General features: G+C 39.8%; 2 protein-coding genes across 2 annotated transcripts; both read left to right on the top strand.

The window, feature by feature from the left end:
• The first annotated feature begins 1,974 nt into the window (after window positions 1-1,974).
• LOC145995022 (uncharacterized) lies at window positions 1,975-3,906 on the top strand. Its single transcript, XM_083131555.1, has one exon. It carries the CDS (start codon window positions 1,975-1,977, stop codon window positions 3,904-3,906), a length of 1,932 nt encoding a protein of 643 aa, XP_082987681.1.
• Window positions 3,907-4,101: 195 nt separating this feature from the next.
• LOC145995021 (uncharacterized) lies at window positions 4,102-7,182 on the top strand. The gene has a single exon (XM_083131554.1). The coding sequence runs from the start codon at window positions 4,102-4,104 to the stop codon at window positions 7,180-7,182; it is 3,081 nt and encodes a 1,026-aa protein (XP_082987680.1).
• Window positions 7,183-21,778: the final 14,596 nt, after the last annotated feature.

Below are 21,778 nucleotides of genomic sequence, written 5' to 3'. Positions count from 1 at the left end.
ACCTGTGGAAATTGTACATTATTTAGCCGACGGATAGCCCGGGTAGCTGACAGATAGCCCTACGAACAAGTCACGGATAGCCCCACGAACCATTCATCGGTAGCCCCACGAACCATTCACGGATAGCCCGACGAACCATTATGCACGGTAGCTGACGGATAGCCCCAAGAAACATTTCCGATAAGGGTAGGTTAGGTTTGGTTAGGTTAGGCAAGCATAGTGAAAAAAGGGGTTGGAAACACTGACAGGGGGTTACGTCATGAAACGTACGCTGCATCCGGTTTAGGTACAGGAGGCAAATGAAAACAATGGCAATTGTGCGTCGGTGAGATATTTCTCTTGAAAAATACATGATTTCCTGGTAAAATATATTCCACGATGAAAGAAAATACCTCGACGAACGTTGTAAACCTTATTCAAACTCATTTCCGTAAGTAGTTTCTTCTGTAAAAATGAAGAAATGTGTTTCCGATATACGTAACTGTTACCCAATTTTCAATATACGTACTTTGCCATTGTATTCATAAAGTTTCCAGAATTTGACTGTCTTGGGCCTTCCCTTGAAAGTTTTCTGGATCCGCCACTGCCTAGGCTAGTGTTGTCTTTTTCCCACTTTCTACAATTAAGGACGGGGTGTGTAACACGCGTTGTAGATGCAATGCTTGCGTCTCCTAGGTACTGTGGTTATCACAGGACTCTACAACTCGAGGGATACCAGGTTCGAATCCCAGGCTGCGTGTTCTTTGTGTGTATCTAGCCATCAATGTCATCCTCATCGTTGCGATTAACTAAAATTGGCAGAAAGCGACGCTAAATAACAAAAATCAAATCAAATCTTAAAATATCGGATACTTTTTTAAATCACCATAATTAACCCACGAAAATGAACAGAAATGCGTAATTTTTGGTAATATGAACTATAGGTACCTTACGTTTTGCCTTGTGATGTGTTTATCTCCCTTATTGTTCAATTCTTTGTTGTACAGTACAAAATTAAAAACAATGCAAATTTGAGGAATCGAAAAAAGCCGTCGTAATATCGGATAGTGGGTATGTCTAATATCGGATAGGAATTTAACATTATATAGACCTAATATATACTATTAAGATTATATTTGAAATAAAAATACATCTCATGATAGAAGCAACCTATTATTTCTTTACTGGAGGTTTGCAAATAGAATAGAATAGAATAGAATGGTATTTATTTAAGCAGGCGTGTTTCGGCCTCATGGGCCGTGTCTCAAGTCATAATTGATATTTTTAACAATATATGTCAGGGGAATTCAGTTTTGTTTTATGTTTAATCTCGAACAAAGAGAGAGAGTGACGCTCAGTCAGTTCGCGAGACAATATGGCCGAGTGTGCGTGGTAGTTTCATTCCGTCCATCGCGTTGCATTGCACCAAGTTTGTATATACATGTAATCTTTTGTTTTAGTCAATATATCTTCGTTATTATCAGTGAGTGTCATTTGCAATCATCCGAGTCAAATCACCTTACGGAATTCAATATGGTCCTCCACTCCAGAGGTATGGGTTTGTGACAGCGACACGCAGTAAGTACTATCATTTTCTTTGGCGTGCATCGTACAAATTAGACAGACCCATCTCGGCCCAACAGCCAAGCACATTTTGGTTCATCAGTGGCCACACACAAAACATTCATTTTGGTCCAGTGACCGGACTCAATCATTTTGGTCCTCCGGGCCGGATGTTTCAGCTACGTGACATTCTGTTCAAGTTCAAGGTCAAGTGCTAGTGCAGTGCGGAAACGACAGTTTCTTACAGCAGCCATATTACCAACAATGCAGCTCCATTGTCGTTCGCAGCAAAGGAATGTAAACAGCTGGACGATACTTTTCATGCATCATTTTCTTCACGACAACGGCGCAGGAGGTCGGTAAGTATATTTTTCTTTGTCTGGCTCATTTCCTTGCATTTATTTCCTTTAACCTTTCGTGTTCTTCATAAAAATGAGTGAGAGCGAAGTGCAGCAGCGTCTCGTTAGACAACGAGGGACATTAAAAGGAAAAATCACTCGAATGGAAACTTTCGTCAATCAATTCAGTGAAAGTGAAGGAAACATTCAAGAAGTGCGTACTCGTTTCAATGCATTGTCTCGCATTTGGGTGGACATTGAGCAAGTGCAAGATCAGTTAGAAGCTGAAACTGGTTCATCGCAGGATGACGTCAGAGACGAATTGGAAACGACGTACTACAAGTTGAGTGCCCGGATGCAAGCTTTATTATCGCAGCATGATAAGGTTCAAGCGGAGCATGATGCTGTCAACACATCGCATGTCACAGCAACCCGACTTAAACTTCCCACAATAGAATTGCCAACGTTTGAGGGTGATTATCGGCACTGGTTGTCCTATGAAGACACTTTCACGTCTTTAATACATAATAACAAAGACATCGCTTCCATTCAGAAGTTTCAGTATCTACGTTTGTCGCTCAAGGGCGAGGCGTACAAGCTCATTCAAAACTTACCCATCACGGAGGCAAACTACGCAGTGGCCTGGAAGTTGTTAGTGAGTAGATATTCAAACAAGAAGCTAATCGCATCATCGTACATTCATGAAATATTGCACATCAAGGCAGTCAGCAGGGAAAGTGCTCAGGAATTGCGTTCCTTTGTGGGATGTGCGACAAGCAACTTGAATGCAGTAAATGCACTTTACACAGATGTACCTTTGGCGGACATGTTACTCACTCAGCATTTTGTGTCTAAGCTAGATTCAGGAACTAGGAAAGCGTGGGAACTGCAAAATAGTGAAACAGATTTTGTCAGCATAGATGATTTCTTTTCGTTTTTGGAAAGACGATGTCAAGCGCTGGAAAGCATTCAGCCCGCACCAAGTGAAGTAAATAAGCAATCAATCAAACTTCAACATTACAATGTAAGATCAAACAAGGGTTTTTCGAAATCTTTCATTAGTACCACTAGTGCGAATTCTTGTTTCTTTTGTAAAGAACCGCATGCTCTCTTTAGGTGTGCATCATTCATCGCCGCGACTAACAAACAGAAGTATGATTGTGTTAGAAGGAATAAACTCTGCACGAACTGCTTATCTCCAAATCACATACTGCGTCTATGCAAGGCAGGTTCGTGTAAAAAATGTTCACGCAAGCATTACACATTGTTGCATAATGATGGTATATCAAAAACGTCATTTTCCAGCACAGAATCTACGGAAGAAGGCAAGAATGAAAATTCTCAAGCAACGCAAAACGAGAATCAAGATCAAACTCCACAAGCTTCTTATTGTGCACTCAAAGGGCAACGTACATCACGCGTGTTACTTTCCACGGCAGTGGTAAAGGTCAAGAATCATGCAGGTCAATGGATATACTGTAGAGCCTTGCTAGACAATGGATCCCAGAGCCACTTTGCGTCTGAAGAGTTGGTTCAGCGTCTCAAACTGAAGAAACATCCTCAGCATTTACCGATTCAAGGCATAAACAATGCTGAGTCGCAAGCAAACTTCAAGGTGGATATTCAGTTGCAATCTAGAATAAACACATGGCGTTCCAACATTGAATGCTCAATATTGCCGCGGCTCACAAGCAACTTACCTTCACATCGAGTCGACCGAGCATCAATCAAAATACCAAGACATGTAACATTGGCAGATCTGACATTTGATGTGCCAGCGAAGATAGATCTTTTAATAGGCACCCAGATCTTCGAAATTCTCAAGCCTGATCGCATAACACGTTCAGCTGATTTGCCGATTCTACAAAACACTGAATTCGGATGGATAGTCGCAGGACGCATTCCACAACAATGCAGTGGCAACAATTCATCGATATCATGCTTCCTTCGAACGGAAGAAAGTCTCCACCTACAGCTTCAGCGATTTTGGGACCTTGAGGAGATATATACCAGGCATAGAACATAGGAAGAAATCAGCTGTGAGCGTCACTATTGTGAAAACACGGTGAGGGACGAAACAGGCAAATTCATCGTTCGACTTCCACTCAAAGAAAGCCGAGAAGCATTGGGCGATTCACTTCAACATGCCACCAAGAGATTTCTCCAAATAGAGAAAAGACTTGAGCATCAACCGGAACTAAGGATTCCTTACACAGAATTCATGAATGAATATGAACAGCTAGGTCACATGGTACCTGTAGGACAATTACCGATGTCTCATGACCACAGGGTAGCCTACTATTTGCCACATCACGCAGTAATCAAACCACAGAGTTCCACCACCAAGGTCCGTGTTGTTTTCGACGGATCGGCCAAAACCACAAGTGGCAAAAGCCTCAATGACATATTGATGGTCGGGCCCACCATACAACAAGATTTATTCTCCATCATGACAAGATTTCGCACACATCCTATAGCATTCACAGGAGATGTAGAGAAAATGTATAGAATGATTAAGGTGCAAAAAGATGACAATCCATTACAGCGAATATTGTGGAGAAGCTCCAATAAGCATCCAATTGAAGTTTTTGAGCTACGAACTCTTACATATGGCACAGCTTCGGCATCATTCCTAGCTACTAGATGCTTACAGCAACTGGCAGACAGCGAAATCAGCAGGCATCCTCGCATCAGTAGTATCATCAAGGAAGACATGTTAGTTGATGACGTAGTGAGCGGAGCACAAGACGTAGCTGAAGCATTGCAGATTCAGGCAGAATTAATTAACATTATGCAGCGTGGAGGATTTACTTTGCGTAAATGGTGTTCGAACAGCACGACAGTGCTAGAAGCAGTTCCACCAGCCATGCGTGAAATGAAGCTTCCAGTCGAATTTCACGATTCAGAAGTGAAGACTTTAGGCTTATCTTGGGATCCTATTGCAGATAAATTACTGATCAACAGCAAAGCTTCTGAAGTAGCGAATGACGTCGAAATATCAAGCACTAAACGACAGGTAGCATCAGTCGTTGCGTCAATATTTGACCCTTTAGGTCTCATCACTCCAATTGTTATTACATACAAATCATTTCTTCAACAATTGTGGACATGCAATGTTCAGTGGGATGAAGAACTTCCACAAGACTTGAATCAGAAATGGCAACAGTTGCGCAGACAACTCCCTGCAATTAAACACATTGAAGTCAATCGTTTTGTTCTAATTAATGGAACAGTTAGAAATATCCAGATACATGGATTTGCAGATGCATCTCAATATGCTTACGGTGCATGTTTGTATGTGCATTCAACTAACCATAAAGGCGAAACAGCAGTAAATCTACTTTGTGCTAAATCACGAGTAGCGCCAGTCAAGAAGGTGACATTACCTCGTCTTGAATTATGTGCATCATTACTCCTAGCAAGATTAGTCCACAAGGTATTACCAGTTTTACGTCTGAAGGTAGACGAGATACATCTCTGGTCGGACTCACAAATTGTATTGGCATGGTTAGCAGCACCATCCAACAGATGGAAAACCTTTGTAGCCAACCGGGTAGCAGAGATTCAAGACATTACGCAAAGCAGCAATTGGAAACATGTTCCTTCAGCAGATAACCCGGCAGACATAATCTCAAGAGGTATTGAACCCACTTCAATACAACATAGCCATTTATGGTGGCATGGGCCACATTGGTTAACAGGTACAGAAGAGCATTGGCCACTTACGCAGCAGCCAAGGAAAGTAGAAATTCCGGAGGGAATAAGCATAACGGCAGTATCAATTTGCCAGAATTCGCTTGAGCAAACAATCGAACGATTCTCCGAATTATCGAAATTAACTCGAGTGATAGCTTTCTGTCAGCGATTCATACATAACTGCAGAAAGTCCAACAACAATGTAAAAGCAAGTCTTTCAACAAAGGAAATGCAATCAGCATTGCATACATGCATCAAGACTGTTCAGCTATCAAGCTACAAGTCTGAAATTCAAGATCTTCAACGGCACCAACAAGTTTCAGCCAACAGCACATTGAAGAGCCTGCACCCATTTTTGGACAGCAACAACCTTCTTCGCGTTGGAGGAAGACTCAAGAATAGCAATTTGACGTATGAAACAAAACATCAAATTATTCTACCTTCGAAAGGTCACCTGACACAGCTCATAATAGAAGCGGAACATTTGAGACAGCTTCATGCAGGATCACAGTTATTGTTGTCATCCCTCAGGCAACAATACTGGATTGTACGAGCAAGGCGTACAATCAAGCAAGTAATTCACAATTGCCTCGCTTGTTACAAGTTGAAGGCAACCACGGCCAAGCAACTCATGGGTCAACTTCCTTCACCTAGAGTCACACCGTCAAGGCCATTTCTCAACTCTGGTGTAGACTATTGCGGACCTTTTCTATTTAAATCGCATTCGCCACGCAGCAAAGTTCATCGTAAATCATACGTGGCTTTATTCATTTGTCTAGCCACCAAGGCTATACATTTAGAGCTCGTCTCCGATCTCACCACAGACGCATTTATCGCAGCCTTGCGAAGATTTACATCTCGTAGAGGTCAATGTGCCAATCTGTACAGTGACAATGGCAAGAATTTCGTCGGGGCAAGAAACGAACTTGAAGAGCTACATAGCTTATTTTCGTCGCAGGAATTCACACAAAATATTCATGAGTACGCGAGTTCTGAATCCTTCCAGTGGCATTTCATTCCACCTAACTCACCACATTTCGGAGGAATATGGGAGAGTGGAATACGCTGCATGAAGTATCATTTAGTCAGAGTAGTAGGAAAGTCAACATTGAATTTTGAGGAATTTGCAACTTTGCTCACACAAATAGAAGCATGCCTAAATTCAAGGCCTCTGACTGTTTTATCCGACGATCCTGAAGATTTAAGTGCTCTCACTCCTGGACATTTTCTCATTGGTTCAGCCCTTACTTCCTTTCCCGAGCCAGACCTCACTGACCTCCCAGGAAATAGACTGTCCAGATGGCAGAGACTCCAAAGCTTTCATCAAAACATTTGGCAGCGATGGTTAAAGGAGTATTTAAACAGTCTTCAGCAACGTTCCAAGTGGACTAGCGTACAAGAAAACTTCAAACCAGGTTTGATAGTTCTTATCAAAGACGACCACTTGCCTCCCCTATCATGGAAATTGGGAAGAGTTACCAGCGTCCAGCCAGGAAGAGACGGCTTAGTGCGAGTGGCCACAGTGCATACAGCTTCAGGCATCTTCAAGAGATCGATTCACAGACTAGTTCCACTCCCTCAGTGCAATAAGGACGGAGATGAGTGAATTTAGTTGGTCAAACGTTGTTTGACCAAGAGGGGGGAATATGTCTCAAGTCATAATTGATATTTTTAACAATATATGTCAGGGGAATTCAGTTTTGTTTTATGTTTAATCTCGAACAAAGAGAGAGAGTGACGCTCAGTCAGTTCGCGAGACAATATGGCCGAGTGTGCGTGGTAGTTTCATTCCGTCCATCGCGTTGCATTGCACCAAGTTTGTATATACATGTAATCTTTTGTTTTAGTCAATATATCTTCGTTATTATCAGTGAGTGTCATTTGCAATCATCCGAGTCGAATCACCTTACGGAATTCAATATGGTCCTCCACTCCAGAGGTGTGGGTTTGTGACAGCGACACGCAGTAAGTACTATCATTTTCTTTGGCGTGCATCGTACAAATTAGACAGACCCATCTCGGCCCAACAGCCAAGAACATTTTGGTTCATCAGTGGCCACACACAAAACATTCATTTTGGTCCAGTGACCGGACTCAATCAGGCCGTTCTTACAACCAACCCTTGTCAAAGATACAATAAATGAATAAAACTAAAAAGAGAAAAAAAAACACATAATGATCATGATAATACAATAAAGATAATATAAAGATTATACAATGATAAAATAATCCATTGAATAGATTAGTATATATACTGTGGAGTGAAGATAAGTAATAAGTCTTCGGTAGTTCAATGAGTTGGGGGGGGGGTAGGTTAGGTATGCATTATATGATGTATAAGTGTAGGTGCAATTGTTAACATGTTGGGACAATAGTAAGTTCTACAGATTTTTCTTAAAACTTTGATGGCAAATAATGTTAGTCAATGGTACAGGCAGTTTGTTCCATTCCCTGATTCCTGTAACAATGAAGGACTTGTTATATGTGGCGGTTTTATGTTTGGGGATTTTTAGATTGTGCTTCTTGCGGATATTATGTTCGGCTGATGTTCTACGAGAACAGATCTTATCGGATAAGTATTTTGGGGAGCCACTCTTAAGTATTTTGTGCATCAAGGTGAGTGTTAAGTATTTTCTTCTATTGTTAATGTTTAGCCAAGAAAGTTTCTTTAAATAGGGGGATACATGTTCCTTTCTGTTTAGGTTAAATATGAAACGTATACAACAGTTCTGAATTTTTTGAAGTTTATATTTTAGGCCCTGGGAGATATTACTGTACACTGGAGCGCAATAGTCTAATAATAGTCTAATAGTCTATGTGGATAGGACGAGTGCTTGCATAAGACGATCTTTAACATTAGCGTCCAGAGTATGTTTTAAATTATACAAAGATTTAAGTTTCCCCATACAGTTTTTCACAATAAATTCGACTTGTGCCTCCCGATTTAAGTGTCTATCGAACACAATCCACAAGTTTTTGCTTGTATCCACTTCGCTTAGCGGTATACTGCCAAGAGTTGGAGGAGAAGGTGCGTTTTTGTGAAGTTTCTTAAGGGTACCATGAGTTCCTATGATCATGAAGCAAGATTTTGATGGATTTAATTGAAGGGAGTTTCTTCGTGACCAATTTGTTATAGCATCAAGCTCGAATTGAAATTTGGTCATCGCATTATCGTAGTTTTCTGTATTACACTGAATATAGATTTGCGAATCGTCAGCATAGTGATGGTAGTGGCAATATTGGACAGCGCGGTCGAAATCAGCTACGTAAATCATGTATAGTAGTGGACCCAATATACTTCCTTGAGGGACGCCTTGTTGAACAACTAACCATTTAGAGTATGTGACTTCCGGTTCCCGATATTTCACACGTTGTTTCCTGTTGCTGAGATATGATCGAAACCAATTTAACGCGTTTCCGGTAACGCCATAGTGATACAGCTTGGCCAATAGCAATTCATGATTGATCGAGTCGAACGCTCTTGAATAGTCCAACAAGACTAAAAGTGTAACTTCATTTTCGTCTATTCCTTTACTTACATTGTCTACGATATCTACCAGCGCAGTGCAAGTACTATCCATTTTTCTGAAACCAGATTGAAAGTGTGGTAGGAAACCTTGAATATGTGGAAGTATTTGTTCATAAATTACTTTTTCAAGTATTTTGGACATTGTGGATAGAATGCTAATAGGTCGTAGATCTTTTATTTCTGTGGGGTTGGATTTTTTAAGTACAGGTGTTACTTCGCATTTTTTCCACTCTTGAGGGAACCAACATTTGGAAAGGGAAAGATTAATAATGTGCGTAAGAGCTTCTAAGTAAAAGGGGATGCAATATTGTAAAACAGTTAGGTTTATGCCATCATAACCGCACGTTTTTGATTTCATTTTGTTAAAAATTTTACGTACTTGTTCGATACTTACTGGGGTAAAAAAGAACGTGTCATTGTTGGGTTGCTCAAGGTAAGTGTTAGTTTCATCAATCACCGCTGCATTGCTATCTGAGTGTGCACTCGGCTTAACAAAGAACTCGTTTACTGCATTCGGCCGAAATGTATCTGAGGAGAGAGCATTACTCTTTTTATTTGGTAAAAGTCCCTGGCTTCTGAGGTTAGACCATAAATATTTAGCATTTTTTACATTAATATTTACAGGTTCGTTATAGTGCTTAAATTTTGCGTTTCTGACTGCTTTTTTGGCTCTGTTTCTGAAGTATTTGTACGATAGGAGATCGTCTGGGTCTCCTGTGTTTACATATCTCAGATGAAAGAAGTCGCGGAACTTCCAGAATTCCCTTACATGATTTGAAATCCAGGGGGCGGGAGGTTTGGTTACACGAATTTTTCGCTGGGGGGCGTGCTTATCTATTAATCTGATAATGTTATCATTCAAGACCTCCACCGCTGCATCTACGTCCTCGTTTCTTTCGATTTTACACCATTCCAAATTTTCCGCGTCCGTACGAAACTTGTCCAAGTCCATGGTTTTGAAATTTCTAATTTTGATATTTTTTTAAAATTGTTTTGGTGCGTACTGGTCAAATATGGAGTATGTTATATGGTGATCTGTAATTCCTGGTAACTCGCTCTGTCCAATTTGCTTTACAATTAAATTTGGGAACAAACGATTAAATCAATGAATGGCTTTGACGTCGCTGTCACTCTGGTTGGTTTAGTAATTAATTGTTTCCCGTGAACTTCCTTGATTATTCTCTGAAGGAGTCTAGTACTGCTTTCGTTTTTTCTTAACATGTTGATATTCCAGTCGCCTAACACAATGAAGTTATCGTAATTTAAGTATATGTGTTGGAGGATATCAGCTACGTGGCTGATGTGAGTATAGCTGACATTTGGGGGTTTATATGCTACCATAATTCCAATTTTTTACCTATCGATAGTTAATTCGATTACAAGGTACTCTAAGCCGATATCATTATTAACGAACCCGTCTAAAAATTTCCATTTAAGCGATTTAGATATGTATAAGCACACAACACCTCTAGATTTGTTTAATCTATCTTGTCGAACTAATGTGTAATTTTCGATGTCTACTATATTATTACTAATATTCGGTTTTAACCAGCTTTCTGTAATGGCTATCAGGTCAAAGTAAGTTCGATATCATTTCTTTAAATTCGTCTATGGAGTTGAGTAAACCTTGAATATTTAGATCACTCAATTTAAAGCCATTTTCAGATCTATTTATTTCAGCTTCGAGCTGTTCCTTTATATTGTATTTGCTGTGGCGGATATTAATGTGCGACTTATCAAAGTAACTGGAGTGAATGATGATTGGGAGTGGCGTTTCTGCACCATTGACTACATTGGTGGGGTCATTTAGATTTATCGTTTCCTCTACTGTTGGTCATGAAGTATATATTCTGCCCCGAGTGTGAATTGCATATGGCAAGGATCACAAAAGTATGATTAGTACAAAAGTATGTTTAGTACAAAAGTATGTTCACTACAAAAGAGCATTGAATGACTTGTTATGCTTTACAGAAATCACATAATATGTCTTCCAGTTGTCACTATCCGCACATAATTCATGTGCCGACTAAAGGCAACGGGTCCAACGAATCCACTCCTCACCATAAAACTGTCCATCCAGTTCTTCGCAATACTTCACTAACTTTCCACGTCTGTACCAAGAGTTGGTTTTCGTCCTAAAGGAACTGCTACAAGGTCCAGAGACGTTTTTATTCGATGATTAACATAATTTTCAAGTGTCGAACGCGGTACATTGAATGCTTTTGAAGCCTTCAGTAAACTCATTTCATGATTTTTAACAGCTTCCACTGCCTTCAGCATCGACTCCTTGCTCGATTGCTTTCTCTTCGACATCTGTAACAGAACAATGAAAAACCCGTTGTGTAACTTACATAATATCGGATATCTAATATTTGGCAGGCCTCCCTATCCGAAATTAGGCCGAATGCGACCTCGTGGGAAATATAACCTTAATATCAAACAAAGTAATTTAGAGGAATACTGTAGGACTAGCATGTCAACATACTCTATTGTTCCATCTTTCTATGAAATATAAGTAAACTATAGTTTCTCCTTACCTTCAATGTGAAAACCTTTGATGATGAAATGCTTCCAAAAACTCAGAAGCTGAAAATTTCTGATTTCGTCGTTCGTGCAGGCGCATTGTGATCAACAGCGTTCCCACTCACAATGGAGCAATGGCGGGAATCGACGGACGTAGTTCAGTGAATTGCTGCAGATGGCAGCACCCATGATCCGATAAACGAGGGCATCCGATATTATGCAGGTTTACCTTAATATACTCGTATGTAGAAATTACATGCATATTAGTGGTTCGAAATGAGAAGATCAAGATACCATACAAAGGATCAGAACTCCATAGTCGCCAAAAATGCACACGAGCCCTAACACATTCAGTCTAGATGCCAAACTAAAAATTCCAGTTGCGTATTCCGTGACCGCTAATTTTACACACACTGTTGACACGTTTGTGTCACATAAGATATTTACCCGCAACAAACATATATACAGTTTCTGGCAATATCAATGGGACACTTAGATCCTGAAATACTCTCTTCCCTGCAAGGCGTTATGTGGGTTACCTAACTCTATGACGATGGTAGAAGTTGCCATTGAAATATTGCTATTAACATCCATTTATCTCCGTAGAGTTAATCAACAAACATAACGCCTTACAGGGAAGCGAGAATTTCAGGATTTATGTGTCCATTTTTATTCCGGTAACAACAAGAGGATTAGCATAACAAACTGATAATTCACTGGTCGACAGTGATTTTTTTCACGAAAGAAGGTGTTCCTTTTAGTTTTGAGCTGCTGAAGACGAATCTGAACTTGGTTTTTGGCCTCCACCCTCAGATTTAGAAATAATGCCAAGTATCAACCTTTAGACCCCGGCCAAAATTTGGAGGAAATCACGGAGCTTCTTGTTGGCAGCTTTTGTGCTTCTCTGCTAATTATCCCAGAATCACAAATGATACCTCGTTGGAATGCTTATGGAACACAGATTCCAACGAGGCACAGTTGGGACCCATCATGCCCAATTTGTAGAAGAAGAAGAAGAAGAAGAAAATAAGAAAATTATGGAAAATGTTAATTTTTGGAGAACTTGAGCTAAGTTTGCAACACTTACAGTTGCGCTACGCAAACATAAACTCAGTAACACACACCCTATACATTAAGTTGGCTAACTGAAGTTGTCCTGTAGGACGAATTTCAATAAATATGTAAAGTATACATATTGCAATATACAGGGTGAGTCAAAAGTCCCCTACCACCCCTTATAAAATGAAAGGGAGTGTAGATTGTAGCCATTGCTCATAGTAGTAATATGTTAGGCCTAGGGGGAACCTTTTTGGTGCATATCATGACAACGTCCGCCATCTTGCTGACCACCATCTTGGATCCAACTTCATTTCTTTAAATGGGAAGGGGGACATGTGGGGTATGGTTTTGGGCTAGAATTTCACCATGAAATCAATAGTGATGTCAGATTTATGAAAACTTTAATGATAAGGAAGTTATGGGCATATGAATGTTACACAATGTGTTCAATATGCTGTTCTTCTTGTGCTATGCACATGTTGAGACTGTTCTACCATGCTCTGTGGACACGGAGCAATATCTCAGGTGTGATTTGTACACAGGCATCCAGTTTCCGGTTTCTCCAAACTACCACATCCCGAATCTTTTCGGCATACACCATTGGCAGGTAAAAATCGATCGGGAGAAATCTGGTGATCAGGGAGGCCATTTCATTGACCTACGTCAACGAATCCATCGACCAGGGAACTGGAAGGCCAGATAGTGACGAGCATGTCGCCCATAATGTGGTGGTGCCCCATCCTGCTGAAAATATAAGGGGAAGCTGTCATCCTCCGTCAAAACTGACGGAAAAATGTGTTCTTGGAACAACTGCAAGTAGCCCTCTGCATTTAAATGGTCATGAATGAAGAATGGGCCAATGATACGTGTTCCCCAGATCCCGGCCCACACCATAACCTTCCCAGCACCAACCATATTGCTCGGATCTCTCCACAACGGGTTCTCGGAGGACCAATACCGCATGTTCTGTTTATTCACTTCCCCATTCACATAAAAGTTTGCTTTATAAGAATGCAGAATATGCAGTGCAAAGTGTGGGTCCTGGCGAATTTGCTCCACAGCCCATTCGCAAAACTGCATTCTCCTATCCGGGTCATCCTCAGAGAGATGGTGCTGCAGCTGCAGCTTGTACGGGTGCCATTTAACCATCTTTAACACCCTGCAAATGGAACTCTGGCTGACACCATAATGCACAGATATTCGACGACGACGTGTGCTGCACTGCGGAGACTTGGCAAACCATGCTAGCACTGCCGTAGCTGTTCCTTCGTCAGTGGCAGTTCTGGGACTACCAAATCGTAGCCTGTCCTGGACTGTACCGCTCTCTTTGAACCTGGTCAGCAATTGGGACACTGTAACGTACGACACTAGGATCTGTTGAGGGTTCCTGTCATTGAAATCACGAGCAACAACACGGGCACTTCTGCCCGCTCCCCTCCCTTTCCACACACACAGCTTGATGATCTGGATTCGTTTGGGCTTGGTCAATGGCATGGTTCATCACCTGCAAATGATACGTAATTATTACTTTCATGTTGATTTGTTGTTTTAAGTCCACTTTATGCACAGTAAGGCTAATCGGTACTGGACCTACAGTTTAAAGTGGGATCCGAACCACTTGTTCCTCCACCGGGTATCGAACCCGGGACACCTTGATTACAAGGCAACAACGCTACCACTGCTCCATCGGGGAGGCCCTTATTACTTTCATGTGCCCATAATTTCCATTAAAGTTTTCATAAATCTGTCATCACCACTGAATTCATGGTGAAATTCTAGCCCAAAACCATACCCCACATGCCCCCTTCCCATTTAAAGAAATGAAGTTGGATCGAAGATGGTGGTCACCAAGATGGCGGACGTTCCTTGAAATGCACCAAAAGTTTCCCCCTAGGCCTAATATATTACTGCCATGAGCAATTGCTGCAATCTACATTCCCTTTCATTTTATAAGGAGTGGTCAGGGACCTTTGACACCCTGTATATTGCAATATGTATACTTTACATATTCATTGAAATTCGTCCTACAGGACAACTTCAGTTAGCCAACTTAATGTATAGGGTGTGTGTTACTGAGTTTATGTTTGCGTAACGCAACTGTAAGTGTTGCAAACTTACCTCAAGTTCTCCAAAAATTAACATTTTCCCTATTTTTCTTATTTTCTTCTTCTTCTTCTACAAATTGGGCGTGATGGGTCACAAATATACGTCGTTGGAATCTGTGTTCCATAAGCATTCCAACGAGGTATCATTTGTGATTCTGGGATAATTAACAGAGGAGCACAAAGGCCGCCAACAAGAAGCTCCGTGATTTCCTTCAAATTTTGGCCGGGGTCTAAAAGTTGATACTTGGCATTATTTCTAAATCTGAGGGTGGAGGCCAAAAACCAAGTTCAGATTCGTCTTCAGCAGCTCGAAAACTAAAAGGAACACCTTCTTTCATGCAAAAAAACAAAAAAGAAAAAGATAAAATAATCAAATTTTAATTTTGTTGACCAGTATGGTGAATTACAGTAGTATGAACTATTTTAATACTTATTTATTTTACTATAACTTTTTTAGGTTTCTGTCATAATCATGACTGTGAGTACCATCGTGCAAATGAATACGTGACATATGATAAACAATCTCGAAGAATACATTATCTAAATTTTTATCCAAGACCTCCAAGAACAGCATTTTCTGAGATGAGCTGTTTGTACCTACTGCCGGATTAAAAATTATGGATACATCAAAATTTAGATTATTCAATTCTGCGTTAATCTATGCTAAGCATGTTTTTCGAGTATTCCTTTGAGTTTTTATCGTCGTGAGAACAAAAAGTGCCGATTTTTTGTGATTTTCAAACGACTTTTCTCCTTTTGAAATTATATAAATAAAAAAAACGTGTGGTCGTGATGAAATCTAATCAGAATGCAGGCAGAAAGGTTTTAGATACAATTCTTAATTTTCAGATTTAAAAAATGTTAAACGAAAATTTCAATTTTGTGAAACAACTTTTCTTAGTATTGGGTAGTCAGTCAGTCCTGTAGCTGTTTTAAAACCCCATTATCACTGTAAACTCACATTGTGAAACCGATTTTATGTATATTGATATTCAACCGAGTAGTGATGCGCGTTGAACATGGCAACACTGCACGTGCTGTCGATACCCGACTCGCAGTGACAGCCTGTGTATTCCACGGTTCAATGCACATCGCTGTTGAGTTCCAAGCTCAAGACCAACCCTCTCGACAATGACTTCTTTCTGGTCCACTGGTTCTCAACCTCTTTCAGTCTAGGACCCACTTTGAGGATATTACACTTCATGGGACCCATAAGCATGGGCACCGGCAGAATTACTTGTAGGGGTGTGCACCCAGTTTATAATCATATTTTTGCTAACAAATTGCACATACTTCATTCTAGAAAAGTAAATATTTAATTTACAAGACTAATTTACGCTAGTCTAACATCTTACTAAACATACATGCTGAAATGGAGACATGCCAGTAAAAAAAAGCAATGGTAGAGACTAGAGAGCGAATAGCAGAAATGTAGAGTTTAGACTACAGGGTGGGCCAAAAGTGTGGAACCACGCAAATAAAACACAAACAGGCTGACACACACGAATGCAATGTCCCGACACATGAGGTAGAGGAGGGGAAAACCTTCCAGATCATGCAACCAAGATGGCCGCCATCTTGAATAGAATCATATTTTCTTAAATGGGAAGGTGGTCATGTGACATATGAAATTAGGCTAGAATTTCATGAAAAAAAAACAGTGGTGTGTTCAGTTTTAACGTAACTTTACTCATTCTTATGTTATTGTTCATTTCTTGTTGATACAGGTTCAGAGCATTATCATGGCATTAACAACAGCCAAACGCATTGAGATTGTCCTCATATCAGGTGAACGAAGCGCACGTGTTATCGCAGCGGATTTCAACCAGCGCCATCCACACAGACCACATATTACACACAGTGCGGTTGTGAAACTTCTGGCAAAATTTCGTGCGACTGGGTCAGTCGCAGACAAACAAAGGGCTGGTCGACCTAAATCTGCTACAGATGAAGCAACAATCACCCCTGTTTTGGCATCATTCAGCAAGTCCGCAGCAGAGCAGCCATCGTCTATCTCTTGAAACTGGGGTGAGTCGTACGTCCATTTTGACTACCCATAAATGGCAGCCATACAATATGCAATTGCTGCAACACCTGACGGAGGAGGACCCAGGCCATCAGATGGAATTTGCAGAATGGGCTACACAGCAGCTTCACAGAAACCCTCGTTTCCCACATCAGGTACTCTTTAGTGATGAAGCAAATTTCTACGTCAATGACGAGATCAATAAACAAAACTACCGGTACTGGTCAGACACAAACCCTCACTGGATGGAGCCATCACAGGTGCAAGGATTAATTAAAGTGATGGTATGGTGTGGAGTGTGGGGTACCCATATTGTGGGACCATTTATCATTGATGGCACATTAACAGCAGAACGTTATCGGAGGTTGTTGGACGAATATGTCCTACCATCGTTGTTGTCTGAGGATAGATCATTTCCCGAATTCTTCCAACACGATGGTGTCCCAGCACATTACAGTTGTGTTACCAGAGAATACTGTGATGTGCAGTTTCCCCACAGATGGATAGCCCGCAGGGGTGCAGTGGAATGGCCACCACGTTCCCCAGATCTAACGCCTTTGGATTTCTATCTGTGGGGTCACGTCAAGGCACATGTGTATGCTGTAAAAATCCAGGACCTTGATCACCTGAAACAGCAAATTGTTGAAGCGTGTGGCAGCATTCCGCAGGAAGTGTTGGTCAGGGTTCACGAGGAATGGGCACGGAGGATCCCCTTAACACTCGAGCATGGTGGCCACCATTTTGAACATCTTATGTAAGTAACACTTTTCTCTTCAGTCCAGACGTCAATGGTTGAAATGTACCTTTGATTCCTTGTTTCATCAAGGTCCATAAAATGAACAATAACATGAGAATGAGTAAAGTTATGTTAAAACTGAATACAACACTGTTTTTCTCATGAAATTCTAGCCTAATTTCATGTCGCATGACCCCCTTCCCTTTTAAGAAAATATGATTTTATTCAAGATGGAGGTCATCTTGGTTGCATGGTTTGAAAGGTTTTCCCTCTCCTCTACATGATGTGTCTGGACATTGCATTCATGTGTGTCAGCCTGTTTGTGTTTTATTTTGGTGGTTCCACACTTTTGGCCCATCCTGTATGTACAACATGGGATGAATTTAAATTGTTAAAACAATATATTGTAGTAATTTAAATGTAATAGGTTTTTAAGACACAGTAAATTAATTTTGGAGCCCGACTTCGGGACCCACAAAATGCTCCCTCAGGACCCAGCAGTGGGTCGCACCCCATAGGTTGAGAAACGATGTTCTAGCCCGACTACCAATTGAATACAGCAATCTATCCAAAATTCTGAAGTCTTCGTGCACAATTAAAAATGTTGCAATGAAGCAAGGTTGTTTCAAATTTAGCATCCAACAAAGCGCAGCTACGCTGCTTAGCGATTCCTCGAAAATTCTTGCACCTTAGCACCGAGAGAAGACACATAGTTGGAAACAGAGTTGACTAATTTAGCTCTTCCCCACGGAAGAGGCACGTGGCACGAATGGGAGAGGATACAGGATTCTTGTTGGGAAACCTGATGGTAAGAGTCCTGTAGGAAGGCCAAGACGAAGATGGAGGAACAACGTTCAGATAGACCTAAAGGAAATCGGTAGGGATGGAAAAGAGTACATAGATCTTGCTGAAGATATGGACAGATGGAAGGCCTGTGTTGCTGCAGCCATAAACCTTCGGGTTTAAGAAGGCTAGAGAGTTAGTTAGTTAGTTAGCTCTTCCCCACGTTACAATTTTTGAAATTAACAATCTAAGTGTCATAAAGTAACTGTCAATAATGTTACTTCTATTGCAAAAAATTACTGTTATAGAATTCCTTAAAAAAATAAGCGTTGCTTGTAATTCCAAGCACTCCGCAGCAGTTAGCATGAGGATGCCACTTCAGCATGGAGAGCTGTCGATCTTTACTGGAATTGTTTTTCACCCCTTACCATAAAGACAAATACTCTTGAGTAGCTCATCTTACCTATTTAGTGTGAAAGAGCATCTTCCTCTCCCCCTTGAATTTACATATACTATTAAACATCAACAACTTGGCATCTTTCCAGCAACCCTGCGTTGCTGAATTTTGGATAGTTTCAAAACTGTAGAAATTGAGATAGAAACATGTACTGACAAGTATGTAATACAGACTAACATTTATATACGGTGAAACTTAACAATGGGCACCTCTGAATAGCGCAAATCTTAAAATGATGGACATTTCTTACTATACTGCAAGAAATACATGAGAGTTATGTGGAGGGATTAAAGCTTAATAATGGATACTGAAGACCATCCCCTGTGTTGATTTAGAACTTCTGGAGAGTGGACAACCACAACTGATTGATTTGATTTGTTTTTTTTAGTCCACTTTATGCACAGTAAGGCTAATCGGGACTGGACCTACAGTTTAAAGTGGGATCCGAACCACTTGTGGCTCCACCGGATATCGAACCCGGGACCCCTTGATTACAAGGCGACGATGCTACCACTGCACCATCGGGGAGGCCCTGGACAACCACGAGAAACAACAGTAGTGATTTTTATAATTTGGAGGTAGCAGTGTTGCATAAGTTGCAATGATTTGGTGGCATTTACAGTATTAATGTATAATTTTACAGTGTTTTTTTTTTTTTAAAAAAAAGTACAGGTCAGTTGTAATGGAATCCCAATATTTTATCTTATCCATGTAAACCTAATCCTTGCCATTGCTATTGACGAAGCTTCGTGGGCAACCGTGAAGCTGTTAAACCGACCTGAAGAAGGCGACAGTGGTCCCTGAAATGTTGTCAATTAATCAACTCATACTTACTTAACGTAAGTAAAAAATAATAAGTATTTTATTTTATTTATTGTTTATCAAGTGAGGAAATCGCACGTAACCTGAAAAATGAATGTATGTACGCACCTACATACAAAGAGAAATAAATAGGAAACATTGACTAGACACTAGAAACAGGCACATATCAAGAACTATAATTCGGAGAGGTCCGAACTAAGTGTTTCACATGTAATAATAATTTAATAATGTTTATGATCAATAAAATGAAGATGATGATAATATTACAATAGGTAAATTATTATTATTGCATGAACAGATAAAAAGAAGCAGCATGTATTCACTATATGGCTAATGTAATGTATATTAAGATCACTATTTGCATAAAAACAGCTGTCCTACCAAAGAAATTAATGTCAACACATTAATGGATTACTTATTGAATAACAATAATATTGTGAGGCTCAGCTGATGAAAAGGAACTCCCTGATGTATGTATGTATAGGGTGTTTTTTTTAGAGTGATAGAACTTTGAATTGAAATAAAACACACAAAAACATAAGTTTGAAACCAATTGTGTTTTCATTTCAAAGATAACTTTCTGACATTTACTTTTTGAAAATAATTTTCGGCATATGTCCACCACGACTAGCTGTGATGAACCGGATTCGATCAGTCCAATTTTGAACCACTTTTTCAAGTAATTGGGGACATATGTCATTAATAACACGAGTTATCTTGGCTTCCCAAGCGTCAATTGTTGCTGGTTTATCAGCATAAACCAGAGACTTTAGATATCCCAAAGAAAATAATCCAGTGGCGTTAGGTCCCATGATCTTGTGAGGCCAATTCACTGACAGCACTAATATTTCCGAAGTGCTCTATACGTTTGGCGAACAGACAATTGATTTTGGAAATATATTTCCACAATTTGTAAACGTTGTTGCGGCGTCAGTCTTTCCATGATCATTTGCCAATGCTCACTGATCAGAAATGACAAAACAACATGTCATCAAAACAAAACAAATGACAGCTATCCCTATCAAAAGTTCTATCACTCTTTTAAAAAAACACCCTTTACGTTTGTGTGTGTGTGTATTAGCGAATTGAAATAACTATTAGAAGTAGCTCTTCACACAATTTACATCTTTTAGATCTCTATGTACATTTGTTACAATGCCATTAAGAGAAATCAGCAATAAAGGATGGGGTATTAAATAAAATACATTTGTATGGAAATTCATAATTTATAATGATTAAAAACAAGTTAGAAAATATATATAAAAACTTTCATAATTTAGCTCTACTATATACATGATGAACATACACATATGTTTTATCTATATAAAATACATACATAGTTTACAGCAATATTATTTACAAACTTCAAGATTACAACACTATATAAAGCAATTGTGAAATTAATATATACCAAACAGCATTCTATCTCTTCTTTAAGTACAGTTAAAAGTACTATTGTAGTAAGATAACTTTAGAAGAGACAAAATCATAATAAGCCACTTTCTTCTAACAAGCAGATATTTTTCATGGTTATTACAAATTTCTGAGAACCCAAAAGATATGTTACAAACACTTATGCCCCAAAAATGTCATGAATTCAAATATATAAAATACGGCCAAACCAATAATTTTCTGGAAATCAGGTGTCGAGAAGTATGCAAAATGCTGGCAGACAGTTTGACAGAATCCAAATAATATCCTGGAAATCATGTTAAAAAAAAAAGAGTCGTTTTCATTAATGCCAGCCAAAATTGTCTGGAAATAGCTAAATATCTATAAATTTAATACTGTGATTGTCTCATAAGTGAAACTACAGTTTAGTGTAAAATAATTAAAAATAATATACATAAACACTGCATGAAGATTTTCTCTACAAACATTAAATGCATACTTTAACCACTTTCATTTTCTTTGAGAAATTCTAGTGCTTCCTCTCTTAACTGTTTTGGCGTGTAAATGCAAACATTAATTTCTCTATATCACCAACTTGTCACTGTTCCTCAGTAATTATTACCAACAATGATTGTAAAATTGCTGGTAACTTTCAATAAAATATCTGTAATGTTCTTGTAATGTTGGCCGCGGTGGCTCAGTCGGTAACGCGTCTGACTACCATGCTCAAGGTCCCGGGTTCGATCCCCGGCCGGTTCAAATCCGGGAAC

The sequence above is a fragment of the Lepisma saccharinum genome, chromosome 11 (genome assembly GCF_977018435.1).
Source record: "Lepisma saccharinum chromosome 11, izLepSacc3.1, whole genome shotgun sequence".
In the NCBI taxonomy this organism is placed as follows: Eukaryota; Metazoa; Arthropoda; class Insecta; order Zygentoma; family Lepismatidae; genus Lepisma; species Lepisma saccharinum.
The sequence above is the reverse complement of the archived record's forward strand: the minus strand, read 5'-3'. Positions and strand labels throughout refer to the sequence as shown.

Excerpts from the sequence above, each read along its gene's own strand:
- LOC145995021 (XM_083131554.1), top strand. The coding sequence starts at position 4,102 with ATGAATGAATATGAACAGCTAGGTCACATGGTACCTGTAGGACAATTA.
- LOC145995022 (XM_083131555.1), top strand. The coding sequence starts at position 1,975 with ATGAGTGAGAGCGAAGTGCAGCAGCGTCTCGTTAGACAACGAGGGACA.